At 51.1% G+C, this 24201-nt stretch overlaps 1 protein-coding gene across 1 annotated transcript; it reads left to right on the top strand.

Annotated features, from left to right (window-relative positions):
• The first annotated feature begins 944 nt into the window (after positions 1-944).
• On the top strand, positions 945-23962 carry CD81 (CD81 molecule). The gene is made up of 8 exons (NM_001030339.3): positions 945-1040; positions 7916-8030; positions 15725-15822; positions 17613-17687; positions 19067-19174; positions 20023-20118; positions 20429-20521; positions 20992-23962. Exons 1-8 carry the CDS (start codon positions 975-977, stop codon positions 21052-21054), a joined length of 714 nt encoding a protein of 237 aa, NP_001025510.3. The 5' UTR covers positions 945-974; the 3' UTR covers positions 21055-23962.
• The last annotated feature ends 239 nt before the right edge of the window (positions 23963-24201 follow it).

The raw sequence follows: 24201 nt of genomic DNA, 5'->3' as shown, positions 1-24201 counted from the left end.
CACTGTGGGGTCCTGTGTCACAGCAGGGGAACAAATTTGGGATCCCGTCATTATCCTTTGGATCAACGAGCTGGATCCAGGCAGGATTACACCGAATAGCCAACAATTTGGTCTATCAGCTAGTGCATGAATACCCCTGTGAGCCTCCAGCTTCATTGGTAAGGCCAAATGAGTGAATGGGGCTTAGAGACAAAGGGTTTATGCATCCATGACAAGCCCACAATTGGGGATGCACTCAGTGCTAGTAATTGAGGAACTGGGCCAGCTTCTGTTCTGCCTCAGTCCTCACTGGGTGCACAGCTGGTGCAGAGGGCAAAGCAGGGTTCAGCAGGCACCAGGGGTGCTGTCTGAGCACCTGAACTCACTTCTATTTTTTCTTTCTTGTAGACATTTAAGGTCTTGCCCTCCATCAGGCTTTTGTGTTCTGAGTTCTGTTCTGACTTCATGGTATCCCAGCCCTAAAAGAAGCAACCGTGCCTGCTGGATGCACAGCGGGGTGAGAGCAGGGATGCACAGAGGAACCAAAGTGGGGTTAGCTTGGAAGATGGGGAAACCTTCTCCTGGTTCTGCGGTGCTGCTTTTTGCCTTTTAAAATTAAACTTCCAAGCTGCAACATGAGGGATGCTAAAAATGTCAGCACGTGTGACACAGATCTCTTGGATGGTGAGCCCTGAAATACCCCCAGATGGGTGAGGAAAGGAGCAAAGCAAGCACGGTAAGTGCTTCTGTGCAATTTGGGGGTGATCTTTTGGGAAGATGGGGTGAGTTTGAGTGGAAGAGCAAGTGGGAAAAAGGTGCGGGGGGTGGGAAGGCTACCAGAGGGGCAAAGAAGAACGGGGAAAGGGAAAAGAAAAACCTTTGCTTTAGAGGGACCCCGCCCCTCGGGAGGAGGGGGCAGGGGGCGGCCCTTCCTCTCCCTCCCCGCCACCGCCCAGCTTGGCCTCAGACCGGGAGCTGCCGCCGCCGAAGCCGCCATGGGGGTGGAAGGCTGCACCAAGTGCATCAAATATCTGCTCTTCGTCTTCAACTTCATCTTCTGGGTGAGCCCCAGCGCGGCGGGGGCGGTTGGGCTGCACGTCCTGCTAGAGCCGGGGTTTTTCCATTCCTTCCCCCCCCCCCCCACCAACCAACCAGCCCCCGTGTTGCGCTTTGCACCCTGCTATCAGGGTTTTGGTCGGCGGGGAGCGTTTATCCTTTGCTATTTTTTTTTTTTTTTATGCGTGGCAAACGCAGCTTTATTTATTTATGTATTTATTCACGCGGCACGTCTATATATACTCGCGTAGATGGATATATTTTTACGTATGCGGATCCTCGGCACAAGGGCGGGGGTTCGGCTCGGCTCTGCTCGGCTCGCTGTCCTCTCCCCGCACGCCTCATTGCCCCTGGGTTTTTCGGTTGCTGAGGGCTGGATGGGCTGAGCCGCCCCCCGTGCGGAGGGGACGCGTAAAGCGGGGGAGGTTGGGGCCGGTGCTGCCCCTCGCAGCCTGGAGCGGACCTGGAGGTAGGGCTGGGCGCTGCCTCTGGGAACTTAGTGGAGCCGGCGGATGTTCCCAGGGTGCTGAGGTTTGCTTTCCTGAGAAAGTTTCTCGTGGAATAATTCGTCTGCCTGGGTACGGTGGTGGCAGCGGGTCCTCCTGCGGGGGAGGAAGGTCACCATTAGCGTCCCTGCCCGTTTTTCCCCAATTCTGGGTCAGGCGCTGACGCGTCAGGGAGCAGTGGAGACGCTCCCCAATCCAGCCTGGTTTGAGACTGTGCTTTGCCTTGCTTCTCACATAGCAGTGACCGAGGAAGGCTGACGAGCGGTGACGACAGTGGCATTAATTGATATCCGACGCTGTGCCAGCTGCAGGATGAGCTGGGACCGTCCTCCTCCCTCTCTAGGCGGCAGGACGGGGCTGTGCCTCCCTGGGCTGCTCCCCCACAAGCCTCGGTGCCTATCCGGGGGCTTTGCTTCCCTCCTGCTCCTAGCTTCCTGCCATTCTTGTTGCAAAAGTGTGGATGCAGAAAGGAAGGGTCCCGTGGGGACAGGAAGGATACAGGAGGGCCCTGTGCTGCTGCTGTTCCTGGGCAGGCTCCCTTACTTGTGCTGTATACCTAACTCTTAGTAAACCATCCTTTTTAATTAAAGGGCAATGCCAGATCCATTTTCCTTCCCTTTATGGCTTCTGGTGCCTGCTCTGCAAAGTGCTGCCCGGGACTTTGCCAGCCAGCAGTTGATTCATGGGGCTGCTTCCTGTACCAATGCTTTTCATGAGGCTGGCAGGCTCTGGGGTGGCCAAACAACAGGTCTGATGGCTTTCAGACCCTTCTGGTTTTCCGCTAGCGGGAGTCGAGGGGAACTGTAAGGTTTAGCGCCTCATCATTGCGGTGAGCAGCAAGCCTAATGCCTCCATCTATGGGTGGTGGATGCTTTGGTCACTAACCCATCGTGAAGACCTGTGATATCTTCAGAGGGAGGAAGCAGCGCCGAAGGGCTTATCCTGGGGTGCTCAGGCTGCTGGCAGGGCAGCTATGTGGGTGTTCCAGCCCTTGGGAGATGTGGGATGAGGAACTCGGGGTGGTGTTGGTGCCAGCCGCTTGGTATGCAAGGGCTGTGGGACTGCTCTGTTGCTTGTTGTGTGCTTGGCACTGAGTCGAAAGCAAATGCGAGGCAAAACAGGGAGCTTGGCAGGCACCGGGGCTTGGCCGCATGCAAAAAGGCAGCTCGCTCCGGGGGAGGAAAGGAAGTAATTCTAAGCCTTAGCTGTGTTAACAAGTAAGAAAGAAGCTGATAACTTTTTGAAGTGGCCCAATTGTCCTGCTGGGGTGTAAATAAACGGACACCCCCGTAGCGGTGCGGGGGCATAACAAAGCCGCCGTGTTGGGAAGCAAAAGTACAATGTTGCTTCAGCACCAGTTGCCCTAAGCGCCTTGGCAGCCTCCTCTGCCTGAGATTTCTCTCTTCTTGGGGCTTTCTTTGCCTTGTGCTTGTGTTTTAGGAAGAACCGGGCTGTTTTGCTGGCTGGGGCGTGCAGCTGGGCCAGGGAGCACACATAGGATTGCTTGCACATTGCTCGTGTGTGCTGAAGGGTACTGGGAAGGAGAGTCCTGAGGCTGCTCAGAGCTTTCTGAAGCTCCAGAAGACCTGTGGCACCTCCAGTAGAGTTGTGCTGGGTTGTAGTGTGATGAAAGTGGGCAGACATCGTTAGGGTGGTGGAAGAGGACAAAGGCAGCTCCAGGAGAGCCTCACCCCACTGACAGAACACAGGGATAATAAAGGAAAGGTTTTGTGCACCACAAGCTTGGCCTGAAAGCTTGGTAGAAATACTTGAACCCCGTTTCTGTTTTTTCTTGCATGGCTGAATTAGGCAGCATACATGTGATATTTGAGAGCCACAGGGAGCGGTGACTTTTGGGAGATGGCCAGCTGTCGGCAAAGGGTGCTGGGTTATCAGGTGGCCGTGGAGCAAGCTGCCAAGCTCAGGCCCTGAGGTGTCGCTGATGGAAGGGCCTCAGTGTGGTCCAGGTTGGGGCTGGCACATTGGGCCGGAGCCACTTTTATATACCTTGAGAGGCCAAAGGGAGGCCCAAGAGGTCTTTCAAAACGTGATTAAACGTAACCAGAGAGGAATCAGCCTGCTCTCAACCGGCCCATCAGCTAACATGGCCCTCCAGGCCCAGCACACCACCACTTGCTCCGGTGAGGGGTCTGGTTCAAAGAGCTCGCTTCTGGCATGGTGGTGACAAGTTGATGGTTGGACTAGATGATCTTAGTGGTCTTTTCCAACCATAATGGTTCTGTGATTCCATCCTCCCTTCCATGTACACATAGCTATTTTCTCCTACGCGTGCTGAGTTGTCTGTGGTATGGGTGGGCATGAAAAGGAGGAGCACAGGGGGAATGCGAAAGTGGAAGACCGTGCATTACAAGAGCAGGTGAAGTTGCTGAGTATTCTCTTAACAATTCTGGGGAAATTCTGCTGGTTGACTGCCAGCTTGCAAATCACTCATGCAGACATTTGGTGACACTGAGGAAGGTGGCAAGCCTGCACTTCCTCAGCCCTCGGTGGCAGCCCCATGGGGACGGTCATGCTTCAGGGCTCGTTCCCCCCGTCACAGCAAGGCTTTAAATGAGGTTTAAAATAAGGAATGGAAACCCAGTGAGAGAGATGGAGGTTGGTGTGGTGCAGGGCCCAAAGGCTCTGCTCAGAAGCAGCCTAGCAAGTTCGTAGAAACAGTTTGAGTCTTGTTTGAGTTGCAGCCCCACACGCATGCCTGGACTGGAAATTGCTTAAACAGCGTTAGTCACAGTGTGTCACAGGCTTTTCCAGTGCAGTGGGGTTTATGTTTTGATCCTCGGTCTCCCTGGGAATCGCAGTGTTGGAAACACTGTGGGCAGAAGTCTTTGCCAGCATCTTGCTGTAGTGACGTGTTGGGAATGCACAGTGCAGCGTATTTCCACGTGCCTCGGCGGCATCTCGCTGTGATGTTTCTGGGCTATTGTGTGAACATAACCGTACCTGTGAGCCCTTTGGTGTCTGCCTGCAGGAGCTCATTGAAACAGTGCTCCGTCCCATGGCACTACCTGCCTTCGCTGCCCGAGGTCGGAGCATCGCTGCCAGCTGAGGGGCTGCCGTGTTCCTGTGGTTCATCTGTCAGACACCATAACGCTCACCTCCTGTGAGAGCGCATACACGCCTTAGGAGCACTTTGATGCCGTGATGGAAAGCGCTGTGTGGGTGTGTGTTATTAAAAAGGGAAAGAAGTTGTATTACTGGTGGAGCTAAACACTGATGTGTGTGGGCCAAACTGATTCTAAAGATGTATCTGAAAGTGTTTTCTTGTACTGCTGGGGCGATTAACCCTTGCTGGTGGGTGCCAGTGCCTGAAGCAGATGCCCCACCAGTGTGCGGGGACACGGGGCTCTCGCCCTTCCCCTCCTCCTCCTTGGGCTGTGTTTGGCACCCAGCCTACCGCTACTCCGGGAGTGTTCCTCTGGGTCTGTTTGGAAGGGCCTCACAGTGTTGTTGGGCTGGTAACTATAGGCACCAGTGGAGAACTTGGTCCTGCTCCGCTGCTCTATTAATAGCGGCTGCTGGAAAGTGGCCATGGCTGAGCTGCTCCAGGCAGAGCATGGACAGAACGCTGCCTTCGTCCCGTGCATGAAGAAAACGGGTCTTTCTGCTTCATTTTTGCCTCAGTTTCTGAACATACTTAGCCTGCCCATTTTTAGCCACGTGGCCTGACCTTCGTCAGCCACCGGAGATGATGATATCAGGAGATGATGGAAAGGTCTCATCTCTACTTTCCAAAAGAAGTGTTCTGGCTTGCAAGTGCCTGTGTCAAATTCATTGAAGATTTTTAAGCTCAGTGGCTTTGTTCAGTTGAATTGTATCTTCCCTTATCTGATTTAAGTCACTTCCCCTGCTTACATTTAACCCTGATTTATCAATCACTTCTTGTCTGCTTGCGTGGTGAGCTGCTTCATCCTTCCATGCCCTCGCTCCCCATGCCTCAGACTGAGTGAGGAAGGTGGTGTCCCAGCAGGAGGGCCAGCCACGTCCATGGGAAGCTGCACTGCTAAAAATACAGCATTGTGAAACACCAGCACCGACGTAACCGTTCTTTTCCTTGGGGCCGGGCTGCAGGATGTCTGTTGCGCTTTGGTCAAGGAGCCCTATAGCCACAGCTGCTTCTTTCTCCTTCTCCTCCCTGCTAGGAAAGCTATTGGGGAGAGGGGTGGAGAAAGGCAGCAGGAGGAAGAAGGGTGGTAACAGCAGAAAAACTGAGAGTGATACACATCCTCGTGTGCACAAGCATCATCTGGTATAGGGATTCCCGATGTTCACGGCAAGAGGAGGAATGTGCCTTATGCTCTTAAAGCGTGGCAGTTTGCTTCTTTATCACAATGAAGTGATGCCCCATCTCCTGGATTGTGTGTCTCAGGAGGTTGCCATTCCCCCTGTGCCAGCTAGCAGCCTCGGACACATCTCGGGTAGGCAGGATCCAGCTAGAAAAGCCTGGCTGTCCGAGGCAGAAGCAGTAAATCTCAGGAAGCTGGAACAGAGCAGCAAAGAGGAAACAGCAGAAGTGCCATGGTCGGCCCTTCTATGCCAGTACACTGTGCCCTTTGGGGTGTAAAGCCCAGGAACAGCTCCTTGGGCAGGAGGAGGGTGGAGGAGGTGTTGTCTTTGTATTTTCTTTTCTTATGAGGTTTTTCTGGATTTTTAATATTATTTGTAAAATAAAGGCAGGAAAAAGCACGAGCACAGGGGGACTGTCAGTTAGAGGGGTCATGTTGTGGAAACCACATCTAAGAGGAATGCAGCAGGAGCTTTGCTGAAATTGAAGCTTTTACTATTGCTCCCATTAGAGCAGTCCCCAAAAACACAAATCAGGCCTGTGCTGGGTTTGTGTTTGCAATGAGTCTCAGAGACCTTATGGTCTGAACAGCATGACAAGGAAAAAGGAATTCAATAGCGTGCATGAGGTGATGGATGCCTACAGGAAAAAAGGGGAAATCTAGGCATTGAGGCTATGCAGCTTGGAGACCAGGAAGGCACCCAGGGGAACTGGGGTGTTCTGAGTACCAATGCAATGTAAATGCTGCACGTCCCAGCAGACACAGGGTTACTCCAACACACCAGCAGGGTTTTCTCCCTCTTGTTTTCATTCCTTTGGAAAGATGCCGTTGTTGCATTCTGTGCTGCTCGGTGGTAGAAGGATGTATGATTTTCATGGAAAAAGTTACTCAGCGTAGCCCAAATCCTGTTTTCATTAGTGAGTGAATGTCGTTTGCTCTTAGGAAATGCAGCTGCTGTTGGATTGAAACTTCCAGCCGAAGGTCCTCTGTTTAAAAAATGCTTTTCTTTCTGGGTTGTTCTCTAATTGGAAAAAAAAAACCCACATTATTCTGCTGGACCCTGACTTTCTGTGGCAATCCAGTGCTCTGTTTCCCCTTCCGTGCTCTCCTTCCTCTCTTCTTGTTTCCTTCCCCACTGAATCCCAAGCGTGGCCGAGTTCTTTGCCACGTTCAGGAGATGGGTTGTTTGCAATGGCATCCATGAATCTGAGGACCACCCCCCTCCTTCCCAGAGGATAAGTGGACACAGGCTTTGTTATGTTCTCAGACAATGAGCAAGCAATGCTGGGCTCAATTTGGGGTGATGCCGCCGGCTGCATTACTTGGAGCCCAGCCGGGGCGCTGGCTGCCACCGTGGCACATCCATAGCCAGGGCTGGGAGAGCCACAGTGGAGGGAGCCTGCAAGCAGGGAGGTGGCGTTGATCTCTGGGGACAAGTGCTAAAGGTGGTCACTGTGAGGAGCAAAGCCTTTCCTCTTTGCCCTCCTCAATTGCCCAAAAGGTGCAGGTGGGGATTTTATGCCAGGAGCCACAAGGTCAGCTTGCCCAGGGGGCTCTGCACGGGCTGTGTGCTCGCCCAACTATGGGAACACCCCAACGAAACAAAGTCTTGGTTGGCATTTGTAGGAATCAGCAAGGGAGAAACTCACCCCCTGGCCTAAGGAGGAGCGAGACTGAGTTGAATGCAAAGGAGCCTTTTTTGGAAATCTCAGCCCACGTGCGTTCGGTTAAGCACTGCTGCACTCGCACAGCTGAGGACTTTGCACTTTTCCTAAACAAAATCTGTGTTCATTTTTTTAAGTGTGACCATGACCCACCTCAGACCCTTCTGAAAAACACTGTGCACCCAATTCTGTAGTTTTCAGGAGTTATCTTCCCGTTTTGTACACATGCTCTTTTTTAAGATGAGTGAATGGGGGCTGCCACGGAAAGCACAGCGAGTCCTGCTGGAAGTCCGCTCTGCCAGGGAGAAATAACTGGACGTTAAAGCCACCCACAGGTCATCGTCGTGCTCCTACCTGAGTGTTCAGGTCTGGCCATGGGTAACGTGTGGCTCTGCTCTCTCTGCAGCTGGCCGGGGGCATCATCCTGGGAGTAGCCCTGTGGCTCCGCCATGACTCGCAGACCACCAACATCCTCTACCTGCAGCTGGGTGACAAGCAGGCTCCCAACACCTTCTATGTCGGTGAGTAGTGCTGGGACGGGGGCAGAAGGGAGGGCTCGAGATACCTGCTGCCGACCTGATATTCTCTGTATTGCCCTGTTCTGTGGTGATCATTTGTGGGTTGCACAGGTGGAGTGAGGACCGGTCCCAGAACTCCTCAGATCAGTGACACGGAAAGTATGTGTCTGTATATCAGGGGAAGGCGGAGGTCTGAGTCTGTTCCTCTTCTTGTCTGTAGCTGTTTACATTCCATTTGCCCATCGAGTGGTGTATCATAGAATCGCAGAATGGCTTGAGTTGGAAGGGACCTTCAAGTCCACCCAGTTCCAACCCCTGCCATGGGCACGGCTGTCCCCCACCAGCTCAGGCTGCCCAGGGCCCCATCCATCCAGCCTGGCCTTGAACACCTCCAGGTATGAGGCATCCACAGTTTCTCTGGGAAGCTGTGCCAGTGCCTCAGCACCCTCTGGGGAAAGAATTTCTCCTCACCTAAATCTCTCCTCTTTTAGTTTAAAAACCATGCCCAAGCCCTTCTGCCCAGCTGTGCATGGCTGCCAGCGATGCTCCTGCTGTCAGCAGCAGTGGGTTTTGCTCCCTCCTGCCTCGTACCCAGAGCTGTATTTAAAGCATTTCCCCTTTGTATGTTTTACATTAATAATAATAAAAAAAAAAAGTTAAACATTTTCCTTTCCAGGAGCTGATCCAAACACCTCCTTCCTTGAGAGGCCAAATGGATGTGTCCCAAAAGACACTTCTCCAAAACCTATGAGCATCCTTTGCTTTTCAGCTTATTTATTCACTTTCTGTCCTTGCCCTTTGCTGTTTGGATGCAGGTGGGGAGTGCACAGCAGCAGCAAGCCAAGCCCCCCAGCCCTGCTGGCTCCCAGTGCTGCAAGCAGCCCAGCCACACGGCTCCTGCTCTGTTTAAAGTTATAGTCAGCAACACTCTGCCTGGATTCCTTCTGGTGGCTGTAATTTCCATGCAGTAATAATAGCAAAGCGTTTCTTTCAGCCGCTGTCTCTCTTAGCCAGCCCTCTTCAGCCTGAAGTCTGGGATTCTGTTTTTCTCCTTTTACTCCTCTTTTTCCCCCAGCAACTGGCATGCCCACCTCCCCCACCCCCCCTTTCTCCCGGCCATCCAACAACCACACAGTCTTCCAGCCTTGGAGACCTCTCCCTTGAGCCCAGGACTAGCCTCTAGACATGTTTTTTTCACCTTCAAGCTGTTTTTTTGGTGGCTTCCAGGGCCTGTAGGGAGGCTGTAATGCTGGGCAGGCCTTGCTGTGGGATGGGGAACACAATGGAACAGTCAGCGGGGGCAAATGTGCACAGTGGGGTTTTTATATGGGGGAGGGAGTGGTACTTTGCTACCTTCTGGTTTTTCTGTTGTATCCTTCTTCCCCATCAGAAAAAAAAAGGAGCTGTTTTGTAAAGCTTGTTATAGCCACATGTGTGCTGGGAGAAGAAAAACAATACTGCATGTGGGGTTGGGCAGCAATGGAGAACCGAGAGGAGGAGGATGTGGGGAGTGAGGCGTGATGCCTCTCTGCCTTCAGCCTGTGGCAGGGCTTTTTGTCTCCCCAGAAGTAAAGGAGAAGCAAAACAACTTGCCACCACAACCCTCTCCCCCTGCAGGTCCCATCCTGGAGAGCTGACGCTGCAACAAGGGGTAGGGCAGCTGCTTTGGGGCTTCCAAGAGCCAGCGAGTCTGGGGATGGGCATCTCTGGGGTGCCATAACTTCATACTTTTGAGGCTGCAGAGGAAAGTGCTTGCTCTCCTTCCAAGCTTATGGTTTTACGGTGTGCAATTTCTGAGGTGATTTGACTTGCTAGGGGGTTCTGCTGGCATTGGTGAGCGTGGTGGTTATTTTGCCTGGCAGAGGGAGCCTGGGCATGCTGCTACATGCACATCGGTTGGAAGCCCTCACATGCAAGTCACCCTACGGAGAGGTAGCGTGAGCCAGCGGTGGGAGCTGGGTGCCTCACAGCCATCCCTGCTGGCAGCTGTTCTGAGAGAGCAGCTGGGTTTCCTCCTGCTTTTCCCTTTCCCTTTAGTTGTGGATTTCAGTCAAAAACCTGTCCTGAAATACGTTGCTAGCCAATCAGCAACCAGCCTTCAGAATAGCTCGCAGCACTGACTAACTGAATGCTAACAACTGGCTAACCATTTCCTAGATATCTGGTGACCCCCTGCATAAAGAACCATCTTCTTTTTCAAAAGAGCAGCGCTGTGAGAGCCTCTCTGCCGGCTGCTCTCGGCGTTCCAAACTGGGCAATGTGCACCCAGCTGTTCCCAACTGGGAAGGAGCAGCACGACCCGCTGCTTTCATTGCCTAATCCCTGGGCCTCGGGCCAAGCATGAAGCTGTCCAGATCTTGGGGTAGTTTTCCATGTGGCGTTGGGTGTAGGAAGAGGGCTGGGTTTGCTGCTGTTAAGTTTTCCCTGACTTTTCACTTTTTGTCAGTGGTTCCTCTGCTGTTTCCTTCCCAGAACAGCAGCACCAGCACTCCCTGGGAGGGTGTAGGGTTTCGGGCAGGCACGCAGCAACAACTTAAATTTGGACGTGGAGGCTGTCGCTGCCACTCCCTTTCTTTCCCCTTCTCTGCTGTCCTGAAGTGTATTGCTGCCCAAATAAAAAATATATCATCACTTTTCTATGTTTGGGCTTTTTCCCCTAGCAACAAGGCTGATAAAGATGGCAGTTCTGGCTCCCCAAGCATCCCCATGCGATCATGATGCAATACCCATTGCTGGCGTCCTCGCTGCAGCCTGGGCTTTGCACTGCACCTTCAGGAGACTTTGCTGGCCTCAGGGACTCTGATGCTCACGTTAAAGCTTATTTAGCAGCTGTGCAGGAGTGGTCAGGACACCTGAGCTTCCCTGGGTTTACCTGCTGGCCTTCCAGCATGCAGGAGTGCTCGTGGGTGTGGGTTCCAGTTGTGGCCAACCCATTCTGTCACAGGGCTAGGCTCAGCAGCATGTCTTGGGTGGACGCTCTCATGGGAAAGACCCAGGCAGCCCTGGAGTCCCAGTCTGTGAGTCCTTGTGCTCTGCTCCTTCAGAGCCTGACGTGTGGCTGACTGGTAGGGGTGTGAGCAGTGGCCAAGCTCACACACCCAGCAGTAGAAAACAGGGCTTACATTTGGCGTTGAAGCACAGTGAGCAGAATGGGTGATTGCTAAATTAACGTGTACGTGGTTTGTTGCTTGTTTGTTTTTGTCTCAATTGGAAGTACACGTATTTTTCTCTATTGGAAATAAGCCTATTTACAGTTAAGGACAATTTAATTATCTAGCCCCTTAAGAGAAGAAAAGGCTGTGGTTTGCTGGTCCCGGACTTTCTGCTAATCGCTAACAGATCAACTCCTTCAATAGTGATGGAATTCTTAAAATAACAGATGTAGTGCACACCGTGTTGTCAATAGTTCCCTCTAAGTATTTGGCTTATGCCATTTCTCTAACAATGGAAATAATCACCTTTCCGTATTTTTAGCACAGAATTCGGTTTCTATTAAAAAAGCAACTTACGCTTAATTGTAACCCAGCATACCTTCACAGTGACTAGCTCCTGAGGATCATTTACTCTGCAAGCTAAAATTGGTTCTGACTTAAGGCCACTTCCCTGCTGGCTTAGTAAATCTTGACTTAAAGTTGGCGGCAGTGAGTTATTTTGGGTTCAGATCTACCCAACTGCAAAACAACTTGTGTCATCGCATATTTGGGTTAGGCTCAGAAGGCAGCCTCGTTGCCTCTAAGGTGCAGCCTGCTCGTGCTCCCTGTTTGTGCACTGAGAGCAAGGGGAGCTCCAAAACTCCCTGGGCTTTGTGGATGCTGGAGACGTACAGCAGGCCTCCTCCAGGCTACGTGCTGACTTTTGAGACCTAAGGTCTCTGTCCTATGATTCTATGACCCAACATTTCCCAGACAGGCAGAACAGACGAAATCTGGTTGTGTTATCTCTTCCTGTGGTGTTAGTTTGGGTATGGATGTGTACACATGTGGACGTTGGTTGGGTTTCCCCACACATTCCCTTTGTTTTCGTAAAGGTGAACCATTTTCCTCTTCCTTGTGTTCTCCCACACAAAGGCAGTGACCCCACGTGCATGCTGTGTGGCTCCAGAGGGCTTTCCATGCTATACAACAGGGTTGCTCCATCTGGAAGGCATTAACAGCTGTGGAGCAGCAGCATTTCTCTTAGGAAAAGGGCTGGAGGGAAAGGAATGGGCTTCCCAGTTGTCATCTTCCAGCACACCCTCTCTGCTTTTCGCCTCTCACACCATTTCCAGGAAAGCACTGTTGGTCCTGCTTGCACTGTGAGATGGCATTCAGGCTCGTGGGGCTGGGGAGACCTGCTGGGCTGATTCCATGAGTAAGTGGATAAAAATATCCCAGCACAGCCTCTCCTCATCCAACCCAACTTGGAGGGACTTCCCACGCCCTGCCTCTGTCTCACCCTCAAGTCGAAAGGAAGCGGGCCAGGGTCGGGACTTGTTGGCTATGGAGATCGAGTTCTCCAAGACTCATCTTCCCCACTTCCAAGCAATGGTGCCAGCCTTCCCTGTTCGTCAGCCGCAGCCCTGCCAGTCTCACTGGTGGCTTGCACAAGCCTTGCATTCTCCTCCCTGGGAGCCGCTCTGGCGGGAGGATGAGAACAAAAATCCCTTTTTCCCTCCCCACAAAGGCTCCGTGAGCCCTGTCCTGGCAGCCTGGGGCAGGAGGAGCGCATCGTAAGGGGGGCAAGGCTTGGAGAGCCGCCCAGCTTTCCTGCGAAGAATGGTGCAATGCTGGGGAGATTTCTTTTTGCCTTTTTTTTTTTTTTTTTCCTTTTCTTTTCTTTTGGAAACATTGCCATGGTGACCTGAGGGGAAGAGACTGGCTTCCATTAGCTTAATGAGTTAAAGCTGCTGAGAGAGAAGGGGGGGAGGTAGGTGGGAGCTGCTCGGGAATGCCCCTGCCTGGAGCCTTGCACAAGGGGAGGGCTGCCTTGTCCCGCTCCTCCTCATTTCACAAGGACTCTGCTGGGCTTGTTCCTCCTTTTATTTTTTGTGGGTTTTTTTTTTTGTAATTATTATTTCTTCTCTGCTTTTTCTATTGTTTTTTTTTTTTCCTTTCCAGCAGAGACAGGGTATGGGTTTTACAACACTGCGGGTGCCAGCATTGTGACCACAGTGCTGAAGCAAGCAGTGACATTTAGTGCTGCCCTTAGCTCTCCCACCCTTGCTCCCAACACTGAAGATCATGGATCCTACCCACAGTGAGAAGCATTTCCCGTCCAGGATGGGCTCACAGGCATTAATCCCCTCCCTGAAGCTGGAATCAGGAGGAGACTTAGGCAAGGGGAAGCCCAGCCAGGTGCTCGGAGGAACAGTGTGTCATTCAGGATGGGATGACAGGTGCCTTCCTCGCTGACACTGAGCCCACGCTGGCTGTCATCACTGCAGGCTGCCAGGAATGAGGGCTAAGACGTGTCGGGCTGCTTTCTGAGAAATGGGCTGGGCTGTCCCAAACCTGCTATGAGCAGTCCTCCCACTGCCTGGTACCCAGGAAGACACCAGTCACCAACCCCTTTCCCTCGGGGGAAGGAGTGGGTGTGGGAAAACGTGATCCAGAGCATACAGCTGGGTGTCTTGGTTGGCTTCTGTTTTCTTCTGCAACCTTCAGTGCGTCATTTCCAAGGAAATTTGTATTGTATGAGACCATACAGTTGTGTTATGTATTTTGTGGATGTTTTTGAATAGGTCTCATTGCCTCCCCATAGGCTGCAGTGCTCTAAGGGGACATTGTAAGGGCCACCTGTTTGTGTCCCACACTGCAACTGGCCTTTATCCCCCAAGTTTTAGAGGGCTTTTGATCTTTCTGTGCTCAGGCCCATCTCCCTGTCTTGGCTGCCTGGTCCCAGCATGGGACATGGGGATTGTGGTAAGGTAGTTGCCCTTCATGCACAACCCTTAAATGAAGCACAGGAAGGGGCTCTTGTCCTGTCTGTTCTCCCAGTGATGTTCTGGCAACGCTTGCTCAGCCTTCAGCATTCATTTTGAGGGATATAAGAATGTAGCCTTCTATAGCCCTAAGGGGGGAGCTGCCTGTTGACTCCCTGTGGCATTGTGCTCTCCAGAAGTGTTGCATCTGCTTTGTTGCCACCTACTGGGGGGGGTCAGTGGGAATGGTGGCTTCTGTGCCATGGCGATGACTTGCCCCCTTGCCTGCAGTGGAAGGAGCAGTGAGTGGGTCGCGGTGAGGATGTCTGTGTCACCATGACAGGGACATCCTGCTGGGTCAGCTTGCCATTGTACTGCTCTTCCCTTGCACCCGGCTTCCTCCCTCCTGCTGCCTCTAAATATAGCAAGGGAGAGATGTGGGATCCCAGCAGTGGGGCTGTCCTGGGGACACTTCCCTGCCCAGGTGGGCTGTGGTGTTTGTGTGGCAGTGGCTTTTGTTTTAAAAGGAAAAGATCAGGAGCTGAAGTTGACCCTTTCCCATGTTTAGGTACATCCATACTGAGGTTTTAAGCACATCAAGGTTGTTGTCTATTTGCTTTTTAGAAGGTTTACCTTGGCTTAACTCCACTTGCAGTGAGGTCAGTAAGAGCACTCATGTCATGTGAATGACCCATTGCAGATGGCGTGCCCATTACAAATGGCTTTGCAATGGAAAGTAGAACCCAGTTACAAAATGGCAGGCCCACAGTACTTAAGAATATTAGTTAATTAAAATACATCAAACCTATGGGCTGTATGAGGAGAAAGCAGTGCTTCTGGAGGGGGAGCCAGGTGAGGTGCAACCGAGCTGACAGTACTTAGCCATGGGAACACTTGGCCATCGAGAGCATTTCGCCATTGATTGACCCAGCTCTGGGTTCCTGAGTGAAGGAGCTTTGGTTTCCCAGCACCCCGTGCCTGGTGTCCCAGCCTTGGAATAGTTGGGAAGCAAGTTTGCTGTGAGAGTTTAGTAAGCTGAACTAAAGAAAACTTCATTGTGGAAGGGTCTCTAATAAACAAAAGCTAGATTGTATTAAATGAGATTCTTAAGCAACACTTTCCCGTTAGTTTTGCGGTGGGATAAATATTTGTCTGATGTCCAATATAAACAGACCATATGCCCTGTTGCTTGTTTAAAAAGATATGCTAACTCATCATCTTTACTTCCTCTGCTGAAGTATTTAAAATAGGGTGCCACGGGAATTCCTATACCACAGCTTTCAGGGTGCTGCAGTGCCTTTCTCCTCCCCGCTATGCCCTCTTCCTATCATTGATCAAGCAATTTTGGGAGTGGTTGCTTTTAAAAGCTTTGGTGTTACCTACTTGGAGCACTCTGAGGTCTGACTCTCCCGTATGTTGTGTGGTTTGCCTGGGTGCAAGCATCCCACTGAGCAGTGAGGGTTGGCTCAGGCTGAGGGAATCTCTGTGGGCAAAGTCACCCCAAAGATGCTTGCTGACAGTGATAACTTTTATTTTAATGGGAGGAAGAATAGTGGACTGCTTCCTCCAGGGAAGGTTTGCACTTGAGGATGTCAGTGTCAGTGGAGCAGCAAGCAGTGTGAGATGCAGTGGCTTTGCTGCTGCCACGTCCAACTCTGCCTCTGCTCCTCTGTCTCCCAGGACTTAATTATGCACACCTGAAATTAGCAGCAATGGGCAGCCAGCATGCCTGGTCACAGTGAGATGCTCCCCCAGATCATCCCGTGTTAACACCCTCACCTCTTGCTCTGCCTTGCAGGAATCTACATCCTGATTGCAGTTGGTGCTGTCATGATGTTCGTGGGCTTCCTGGGATGCTACGGTGCAATCCAGGAGTCGCAGTGCCTTCTGGGGACGGTAAGGCTCGGTGCTTTGGCTGCTGCCCAGCAATGTGGCATCAAGTGGTCCCTGTGTCATCTCTTTCCTACCCTACATCCCCTTGGATTGGTTTTGGGGCTGCTGTGGAGATTCCAGATCTTGATGTTTTTGCCTGTTAGGACTAGGAAACAATGAAGGTTTCCCATAATATCTTAGTGAAATTGTCAAGGTAAACCCTGCGAAACCCAGTGCTGCAGAGCTACAGGTGTCCTTGATGTCAGGCAGCAGCTTGGATTCCTGGCACGGGGTGAGCTCATTTGCACAAAGTGCAGCCACACCAAAAACTTGTGCCTCCATAGAGGCACATGCAGGTACTTGCAGCAAGTTTTCACATGCAGTTCAGCTTCAGACCAGGTGCCAGGCTTTGTAACATTGCCAGGCAGGGGCTGCCAGCCTCAGGAGTGCTCTGGTTGCAAGATGCCACCAGTGTGGAAGATTGTGACCCATGGGTTTAGACTCTGATGGGACAGAAGGAACGAGAGCTTTCTTCCCCTTGCTCCACAGATTGCTTACCCTCAGGCTGCTTCTGTATCCACACTGGCACTAAGGAGGGGGTTCTCATCAGCTTTTATAAAGCACTTTTGTACATTGGTGGATGAGAACAGGGTTTTGCTGCAGGCTTTATCAGTGCTACCAGGAATAGGAGGAGCCCCTGCACAAATCTGATAGCGATGGTTGCAGCAAGGCCTGACAGCTTTGGTTTGTTTTTTTTTATGTTAGCGTGAGCAGTTACAGAACCTGAATTACCCCTTGTACCCTCTTGAAGTTGGAAAGAGGATTAGGAGGGCAGATGGTACGACGTACCTGCAGCCCAATGGGGAAGCCGTCTGCTTTGGCTGAAATTAGCAGCTCGAGCTGCTGGGTGCTGCACGCATGTGCTTGCACTGTGGCCTGCCAGGAGAAGGCTGGAGGTGCTTTCTGATGGCCCTTCCTGCTGGCCAGCGCTCCCACTGGGCTCCAAGGTCATATAGGGCAGCATACTTAGGGTGCTCTGCAGGAATGACCCAGAGACCTCCATCACCCAGCCAGGAGCACCTCCATGTGCCATGGTGTGGAGCTGTACCCACGGTGCTCTGCAGCTGGCGGAACTGTGCCTGCAGAATGCTGGATCCCCTGATCTGGGCTGAACAAGCCACCCTTCCTCAGAGGGTACCACCATGAGAGTGAACCCTCCCTGCAGCACCATTCCAGTCTGATGGATTGACCACCACAGTGTGTTTCTGAGATACAAATCAGGAGAAGGAAGAAGGCTTGGTGTGGTGACAGGGAGGTGTGTGGGAGCTGCAACAACAGGGCGAGGCTGTGGGAGGACATCACTTTTTATATTTATTCAAAAAACTGCAGTAGCTTTGCAGGGCTGAGAATGCTGAGAGAGCTGGCCGTTAATCATCCTCTGACGCCCTGCAGCTCCTCAGCAGCCAAAATGTACTTTTAACCCTGCATTGGCAGCTCCTACCCTTGGGCAGGGTGGGAGGACTGGCTGGGTGTTCCTGCAGCAATTGGTTTTGTGATACGTGGGGCATCCATGAGCCTGCTGTCTCTGGGGGGTAGAGGGGGATCTGGTTACTGCTCTTCAGCCGTGCCAGTAGGGAACTTGGGAATGGGGTGGCATTCGATAGCTTGTAGGATGATGTGTTTTAGATAAGTGTGTGAGAGACCTTGCTAAGGTCTCCTCCATCAGAAGTGCTGCTGTGCACCCCTCCCACCTTACTGCTTCTTCAGCCTGTACAGCTGTGCTTAAGCATCCCTCTCCCACTTTGTCTCCGCAGTTCTTCACCTGCCTGGTGATTCTGTTTGCCTGTGAGGTTGCAGCTGGAATCTGGGGGTTTGTCAACAAAGACCAGGTAAGGCAGCTCCACGTCCTGTGGCTGTGGGATGGGGAGGCTGTGCAGGCACAAGGGCCGGGTTAGAAACAGTTCCTGGCTGCCAGCGGTGGGGAGCGAATTTGAGTTTGCAAGTAATGCATGCCATAGCAGAAGGTGGGGCCTGCTCAGCTCTTACACAGCTCAGGGCTGTGGATGGAAACACCCTTGCACCGAGAGCATGATTTCACCAGAATAAACTCTGTGGCTTAACGTACTGCTGTGCAGACAGTGTGCTGTTCCCAAGCAAATTCACCTTTGCATATGTTGGTTTGTGAATCCTGAGCAGTCCAAGATGTGTGAGTGAAGCAGCACAGCAAGATGGAGGCGGGGTGAGGAGGGCTGTGGCTGCTGCTCTGCGTGCGGGTGGAAAGCTCCAGGGTATGGGAGAAACTTAGGATTTGCCCGTGTGAAAGCAATGACTGCAGCCACTCACAATGAATTTCACTGTTTGAAATGGGTGGGGCAGCTGCGTGTTGGCTTTTCCAGCCACGATAAGCAAGCTGCTTGGAAGCCTCTGACAGCTGGCTGTTCCCCAGTATTGTGTGTGTGCGTCTCGTGGGCTGGGAGGGAAGAGCTGGGTGCACCGAGGGGACACTCAAGGTGGACAAGGCAGAAAGTCTGCCTGGCCAACACCCTGGGGGACAGCATCTCCGAGTGCAGCAGGCACAAGATGCTGTTCCATGGGATCGCAGGCAGTCTGACCCTGGCCCTGCCACGTCAGTTCTGCTTTAGCTACAGGATCAAGAAGCGATTATTTGTTTTGTTTTGTTTTTTTCCCGTACCCCTGTACCATAATCAGGGAGTACTGCTCTCCAAAGCCAATTTTTTGAGTAATTATGGAGAAATGCTGGGATAAGTGATTGAAATGGTGCTCCTTTTTGCTGCAGTCCCTTTATTTGTGTGCTAACCCAGCACGTGCTGCAAAAAGAGGTGTTCTGGAAAGCATTTTCCTTTCCGTCCTTGCCCATATTTTTTTCTTTTGCCTGTCCTCCTTTCATCACCCTCCCAAATTATTGGGAAGCGTTGGAGGAGAAGCCATGAGGTCAACTTCCCTGAAAATGAATTGGGCTTTTTTTCTTGGTGGTCTTTCTTTTTTTTCTCGCCTTGCAGAGCAGATGCTGGTGGGTGGGTGCAGTCCACCAGGCCAGCTGGCAGAGCTGGGGCATGGCTGTTAATTCTCCAGCAGCCATTACAGGATGGGGGACGTCCTGCCCCATGACAGACGAGGCTTTCTCCATAATAAAAAGGGTCCAAACCTATTAAAACAGCACTGCCTGTGAGTGCCGTGTGGGGGAACCTGCTGGATGGATTTCCTTATTCTCCTCAGGCTGAAAGGAAGCTTTTCTGGTCTTTCCTAGATAGCCAAAGACGTGAAGCAGTTCTACGACCAAGCGTTCCAACAGGCGCTCATGGCGGATTCGGACTCGAGCAACGGGAAGGCTGTGGTGAAGACTTTCCATGAAACGGTGAGGCACTGAGCTGTGCTCCAGCTGCACACGGTTGGCCGAGGCAACTGCTGGGGAACGGGGTCTGTCACACCACACTGTACTTAAAGTGCTCCCCAAGGAGAAAGAGACAGTAAATTCACCTGCAGGGCAGGGAGTGAGAACGACACTGTGTTATTAGTGCTTAGGATTGAGGTGAAGCATGTCTGTTCTTGCTAGGCTTTTGCTGCCTGCTTTCCAAGTTCTGTGGAAAAAAAAAAAGCTCCTCTGCGTAGGAATTTCCTTGCAGGCAGAGGAGACGAGAATGTGGGAGGAAGGAGGAGAAGCTCTGGTCACAGAAATGGATAGGAAAAGCAGTGTCCAAAGCAGATGATGCTTCATTCAGGCCCTAGCCTGTAAGGCTACCTCTTAGGTGCCGAGTAACAGTGCTGCACCTTCTTACATATTCTGTCCTTCACACTGTGTGAGGAAGTGTGGCCTGAGCTTTAACAAAACTGCTTTTAATTTACCTCGGCACTCTCAATCACGTAAAACTCAGTAGAAGACAAACGTCGTTCTGAGGGGCTACATTCGAGACTTCCTCTGCTCAGCAGGAAGCAAACTCTGGAGAGAGCTGTATTCATTCTCCTCCAGGATATGAGGCCAGACACGTCTGGGGTCACCGTAGGAAGCAGCTGCCCTGCATGTGAAGAGAAAAGTTGAATTTGGAGAGTTGTTTCTTCCTCTTGCCTTCCTCTCCTTCCCCCTCCGCACCCCATCCGGCAACCAAGATGCCTCCAAAGTCTTGGGTGGCTTTTGGAGATGCTGAGCGGTGAGGAGAGCTTTGCAGGAGAGGGTTTGCTGTCTTCTAATCTTTCTTCTCTTTGCAGTTGGACTGCTGTGGTCCTGATACTATGGTTGGAACGCTCACTCCTCTGTGGAGAGATGACCTGTGCTCGAAGGACTTACTGAAAGGCTTGCTGAAGGTAGGACTGACTGCTCTGCCCTCAGCACTGCCACAGCAAGCTGGGGCTTTATTTGGGATCTGGATACAGAGTAGAGCTGTTGTTTATTTGGAGACTGTGTGGAGGAACATCAGAGGTTCCTGTCAGTACTCCATGTGCTGTTCCTGCTTGAGGAGCTCACAGAGCAGTGATGTCCAGTGGGGAGTCCTAGAGCCAGGACCCATAAACATGAATGCGACAAGGGGAAAGCAGGGACCTCAGAGTGCTTTTTTGGATGCCCGGGGAAGGTGGGAGGACAGCAGGTGCTGACTGTGGTGTTTCTCTGCTTCAGCGTGAGGAAAACTGCCACAAAAAGATCGACGAGCTCTTCTCTGGGAAGCTGTACCTGATCGGTATTGCTGCCATCGTGGTTGCCGTGATCATGGTAAGCATTGCCATGGCGGGGATGGGAAGTGGGAAGCTGGATCCCCACCCAACAGACCCAATGCAGTACAAGCCCTCTGCACCATAGCCACTCTGGAACACAGCAGGACTGCAGGCTTCGTGCCCCCAGTATCTTGTTGGGGGTGGGTGCCCAGCCAGTGGGGTCTGCACGTAGGCCCTTCCAGAAGCCTCCGAACCCACTCCTTCCTTGTGCTGCGATGCCTGTGCTCTGGGGTCCTGCAGCAGGAAGGAATTTGCGCCCTGATGCTCGGTGGCATTGGGGATCTTATCTCAAATTGGCCAGTTCCCTGAAGAAATGGCAGCAGAGACATCTGTGCCTTGTCTCTGACATGCGAGTGTTTACTTGGAGAGTGTGGAACATGAGAATGTCTTAATCCCTAGCTCCGAGAGAGGGGAGCTTCCACGTCTTGGGGATCAGCACCTCACCGGTGGCTTTGTGTCTCCTGACAGATCTTCGAAATGATCCTGAGCATGGTGCTGTGCTGCGGCATAAGGAACAGCTCCGTCTACTGAGGCGTGAGAGCGGGGAGGGGAAGGGGGGAGCAGGGCTGACGGCGCTGGAGGGGACCCCAAGTGCCACCAAGTGACCGGGAGACATTTCAACAAAAGACAAAGAAAACAATGTATATAAATACTTCCAATATTACCATGCAGTACTTATCATTTTTATTTTGAAGTACTTTTTTTTTTTTTTTTTTTTTTTTAATAAATAAAACTTTCCCGTATCCTTGTGGCTCAGTTAGTTACACATCAGTTTTGTGTGATAGGGAAAGCTGCTGTAGCAGATCTACTCCTTCCTCCCCCTTCCCCAGCCCCAAAATTCATGAATAGCAGTGGTGGAGGATGTACAGAGGAGAAGGCTGCAGCCTGTTATCAGAAATCTTTGCCTTGATTTTTACTCTTTCAACACAGACTTTTTTTTTTTTAATTATTATTATTTTTATATATGCACAGTTTGATGCTGAAGCCGGATTTAGCTTTTTTGGGTCATCTGTTTTCTTTTCCTACCATCATCCTAACTCCAAGCCTTTCCACACTGTTGTCTGGGAAGCCCAGGAGAGAGGAAGGGGAGTAGCCCCGGTTGGCCGGGTGCGATGTGTCCCGAGGAGATGGAGGTGAATGCTCCTATCGGATCCGTTTGCATCGCTAGGTAAACTCTTACCATAGCTCACACAGACATTTTTTTTTACTCTCTGACAGTGGAAGATCTTTATGGCTTTTTTTTTTTTTTTTTTGGTTGTTTTTCTATGAGCTCTGACTTTACAAATCGGCTCATTTCCAGTGATCTGTCACGCTAAAGGGTCAGTGGCTGGGGGTGAATTGAGTCCTGGTTCTTTTAATAGAACTTCCTGAAAACTAAGTTGTTCTATTATTTGTTCTTTAAACCTCACTGAATGTTTATAGACATAAATTTCTGGGGCAAATCTAGCATTGTACAGAGCTTTCCAACTGATGCTTAGATACAAACGATATTGGGGGGAAAAAAAAGCAAGATTTTTGTAAAAAAGAAGAAAAAAAAAGTCCTTAACCTTAAAAATCCTATATTTACACACTGCAGGGTGACTTAAGGGGTTCCCAGCTGTATACGTATACGCTTTAAAATGTCATCTTTGCATCACTCTTTTGCTCAGTGAAGTTTTCCCTGCTTATAGCATATTGCCGCACTCTGTAGCATTGCTGGGAAAAGTTCATAGCCTGATTTTTGCAACCACAACAACAACAAAAAGAAGAATTTAAGAAATTGTTTCTCTCTTAAGACCTTTCATTTTCAGTTACAGTACCTAGAGATTAGCTTACCAAAACAAGGGAATTCAGGCTTATTGCACCAGTCAGACAGTTTCCTGTGCTCTGGTAAGCGCTGGTTGCCAATTAGATGCATGTGGCTTCTGTTGTATGCCACTCGTGTACATAGAGGGGAGGAGTGACCCGGGATCTATGTAATAAAATCAGAGTGTCTCTAAAAAGATGATCTATATGTATAGTTCTATAGATATATATTTTTAAGCAAAACCTTTTCCTTAGTCCAAATGGGCACCTGAGCTGGAAATCTTAGCATCTCTCAGCTCTTTGCCACATCGAAGCAGGGAAGGGGAGGATGTAGAACTTGCAGTCGACTTCCTCACTTCAGGAATGTTTCTGTTTCTTCGAGGATTTCACTCTCACCTTCACGTTGCAGGAAGGAGCTCCAAATCAGATGAGGAGGGAGAGTTGTTGTCAGTATGAGCACCTTGTCCGTGGCACGTGGGTGCCAAAATGGAACAGGAAATTCCTGCAGTGGGGCAAGCTGATCCCTGCAGTGGCTTTTCTCCCCTTCCGCTCACCCCCTTCCCATTCCTGCCTTTTAGTATATAGGGCCTTTAAGAATTATATAGAGGGAGAAAAATATATAAAATTGCGCTAGGTAAGAGGAGGACGTGCTTCAACAGACCTTTGTTTTGAGGGGGTTTGGAGGAGAAAAGATTCAGCCTTAGAAACAGCCTTAAAGCAACACTGCCCTGAATGTCCACTTTGTGCACGTGGAGAATGAGGCTCGGGTTTGCAGTAGGTAACCCCTTCCAGGCTCCCCAGCGTAGCTCCTTCAGGTCATCTACTCTGTGGCTATAGATGTATGCATCGGCCAAGCATGCGTGTTTACATTTATGTGCATCAGGATTGTCAGCATACAGAATGGATGTGTAACTCGCCGCCTTTTTCGTTGACTGTTGATAAATGTGTATAAATATGCCATTAAGCATTTCAGTTCTGTTTTCTTTCCTTGTACCGTGTTTTTGATATTGTTCAGTATTCAGTTGACGCTGTGTAAGTAGCTGCAGCTCTGTTTGAAGATGGACTGGGTCTCCCTGCAGAGAACTCGATGCAGGTCAGGCAGGTCCTTGGCTGGTGTAGCTTCAGGGATCCGGGCTGTCCCGTGCAGGAGCAACTGGGAGAAAAGCGGTACTGGCTGAGGGAGTCGGGACTGTGGGAGCAGGGAGAGCAGCAGGGTGTCTGCTTGGACCATGTGCCACCTCCAGTCCCTGTGGGTGCTGATGGAGATGTCACGGGAGGGGCTGAAGGAGTTCTTCAGGGAGAGGGGTGCGCTTTCTTTGGAGTTCAGCTGAGAGTACACAAGTTCAATTGTACGGCTTGACCCGGAGGGGCTGCAGATGGAATTGGGGGTGGTGCATACAAACCTTCCCTCTCCAAGGAAGCATCTTCCTGAAGCAAGAGGCAGCAAGCTGCAAGCAGAGTGGGGGAGGAGGGAGGCTGTGGGGAGGAGGTGAGTGAACTGTCCAGGTCTGAGTTCAAAGACCACATGGAAAAGTCAAACAGAGCTGCTGACAGCTCAACTGAATGCTTGGGATTTTTTCATACTGTGGAGCATGCCACAAAGCAGTGTGTTTAACAACTTCTTTTTGCCTTTTTTTTTTTTTTTTTTTTTTTTTTAAGAAACAAAACAGAAATCGATTTAATAAACATTTCTCATAGTGTGCATAGTGTGATGAACCGCTGCAGTTTTACAACCAGTTAACCTTAACACCAGGATGCTTTGTGAACCAGGCTTCAGCAGCGTGGGCTTTAGCAGCCTCGGGGAGGGGGCAGCAGGCCGGGAATGTGGCTGGAATGGTGCTGAAGGGTGAATGGGGACGCAGCTCTGGGGGAGCTAATGTATATTGCAGAACG

The sequence above is a fragment of the Gallus gallus genome, chromosome 5 (assembly GCF_016699485.2).
Source record: "Gallus gallus isolate bGalGal1 chromosome 5, bGalGal1.mat.broiler.GRCg7b, whole genome shotgun sequence".
NCBI lineage: Eukaryota > Metazoa > Chordata > Aves > Galliformes > Phasianidae > Gallus > Gallus gallus.
This window is presented reverse-complemented; position numbering and strand designations above follow the sequence as displayed.

Coding starts and splice junctions, on each gene's coding strand:
- CD81 (NM_001030339.3), top strand. CDS start 975: ATGGGGGTGGAAGGCTGCACCAAGTGCATCAAATATCTGCTCTTCGTC. Junction 15,823..17,612: donor CGCAGTGCCTTCTGGGGACG/GTAAGGCTCGGT, acceptor TTGTCTCCGCAG/TTCTTCACCTGCCTGGTGAT. Junction 17,688..19,066: donor GGTTTGTCAACAAAGACCAG/GTAAGGCAGCTC, acceptor GGTCTTTCCTAG/ATAGCCAAAGACGTGAAGCA.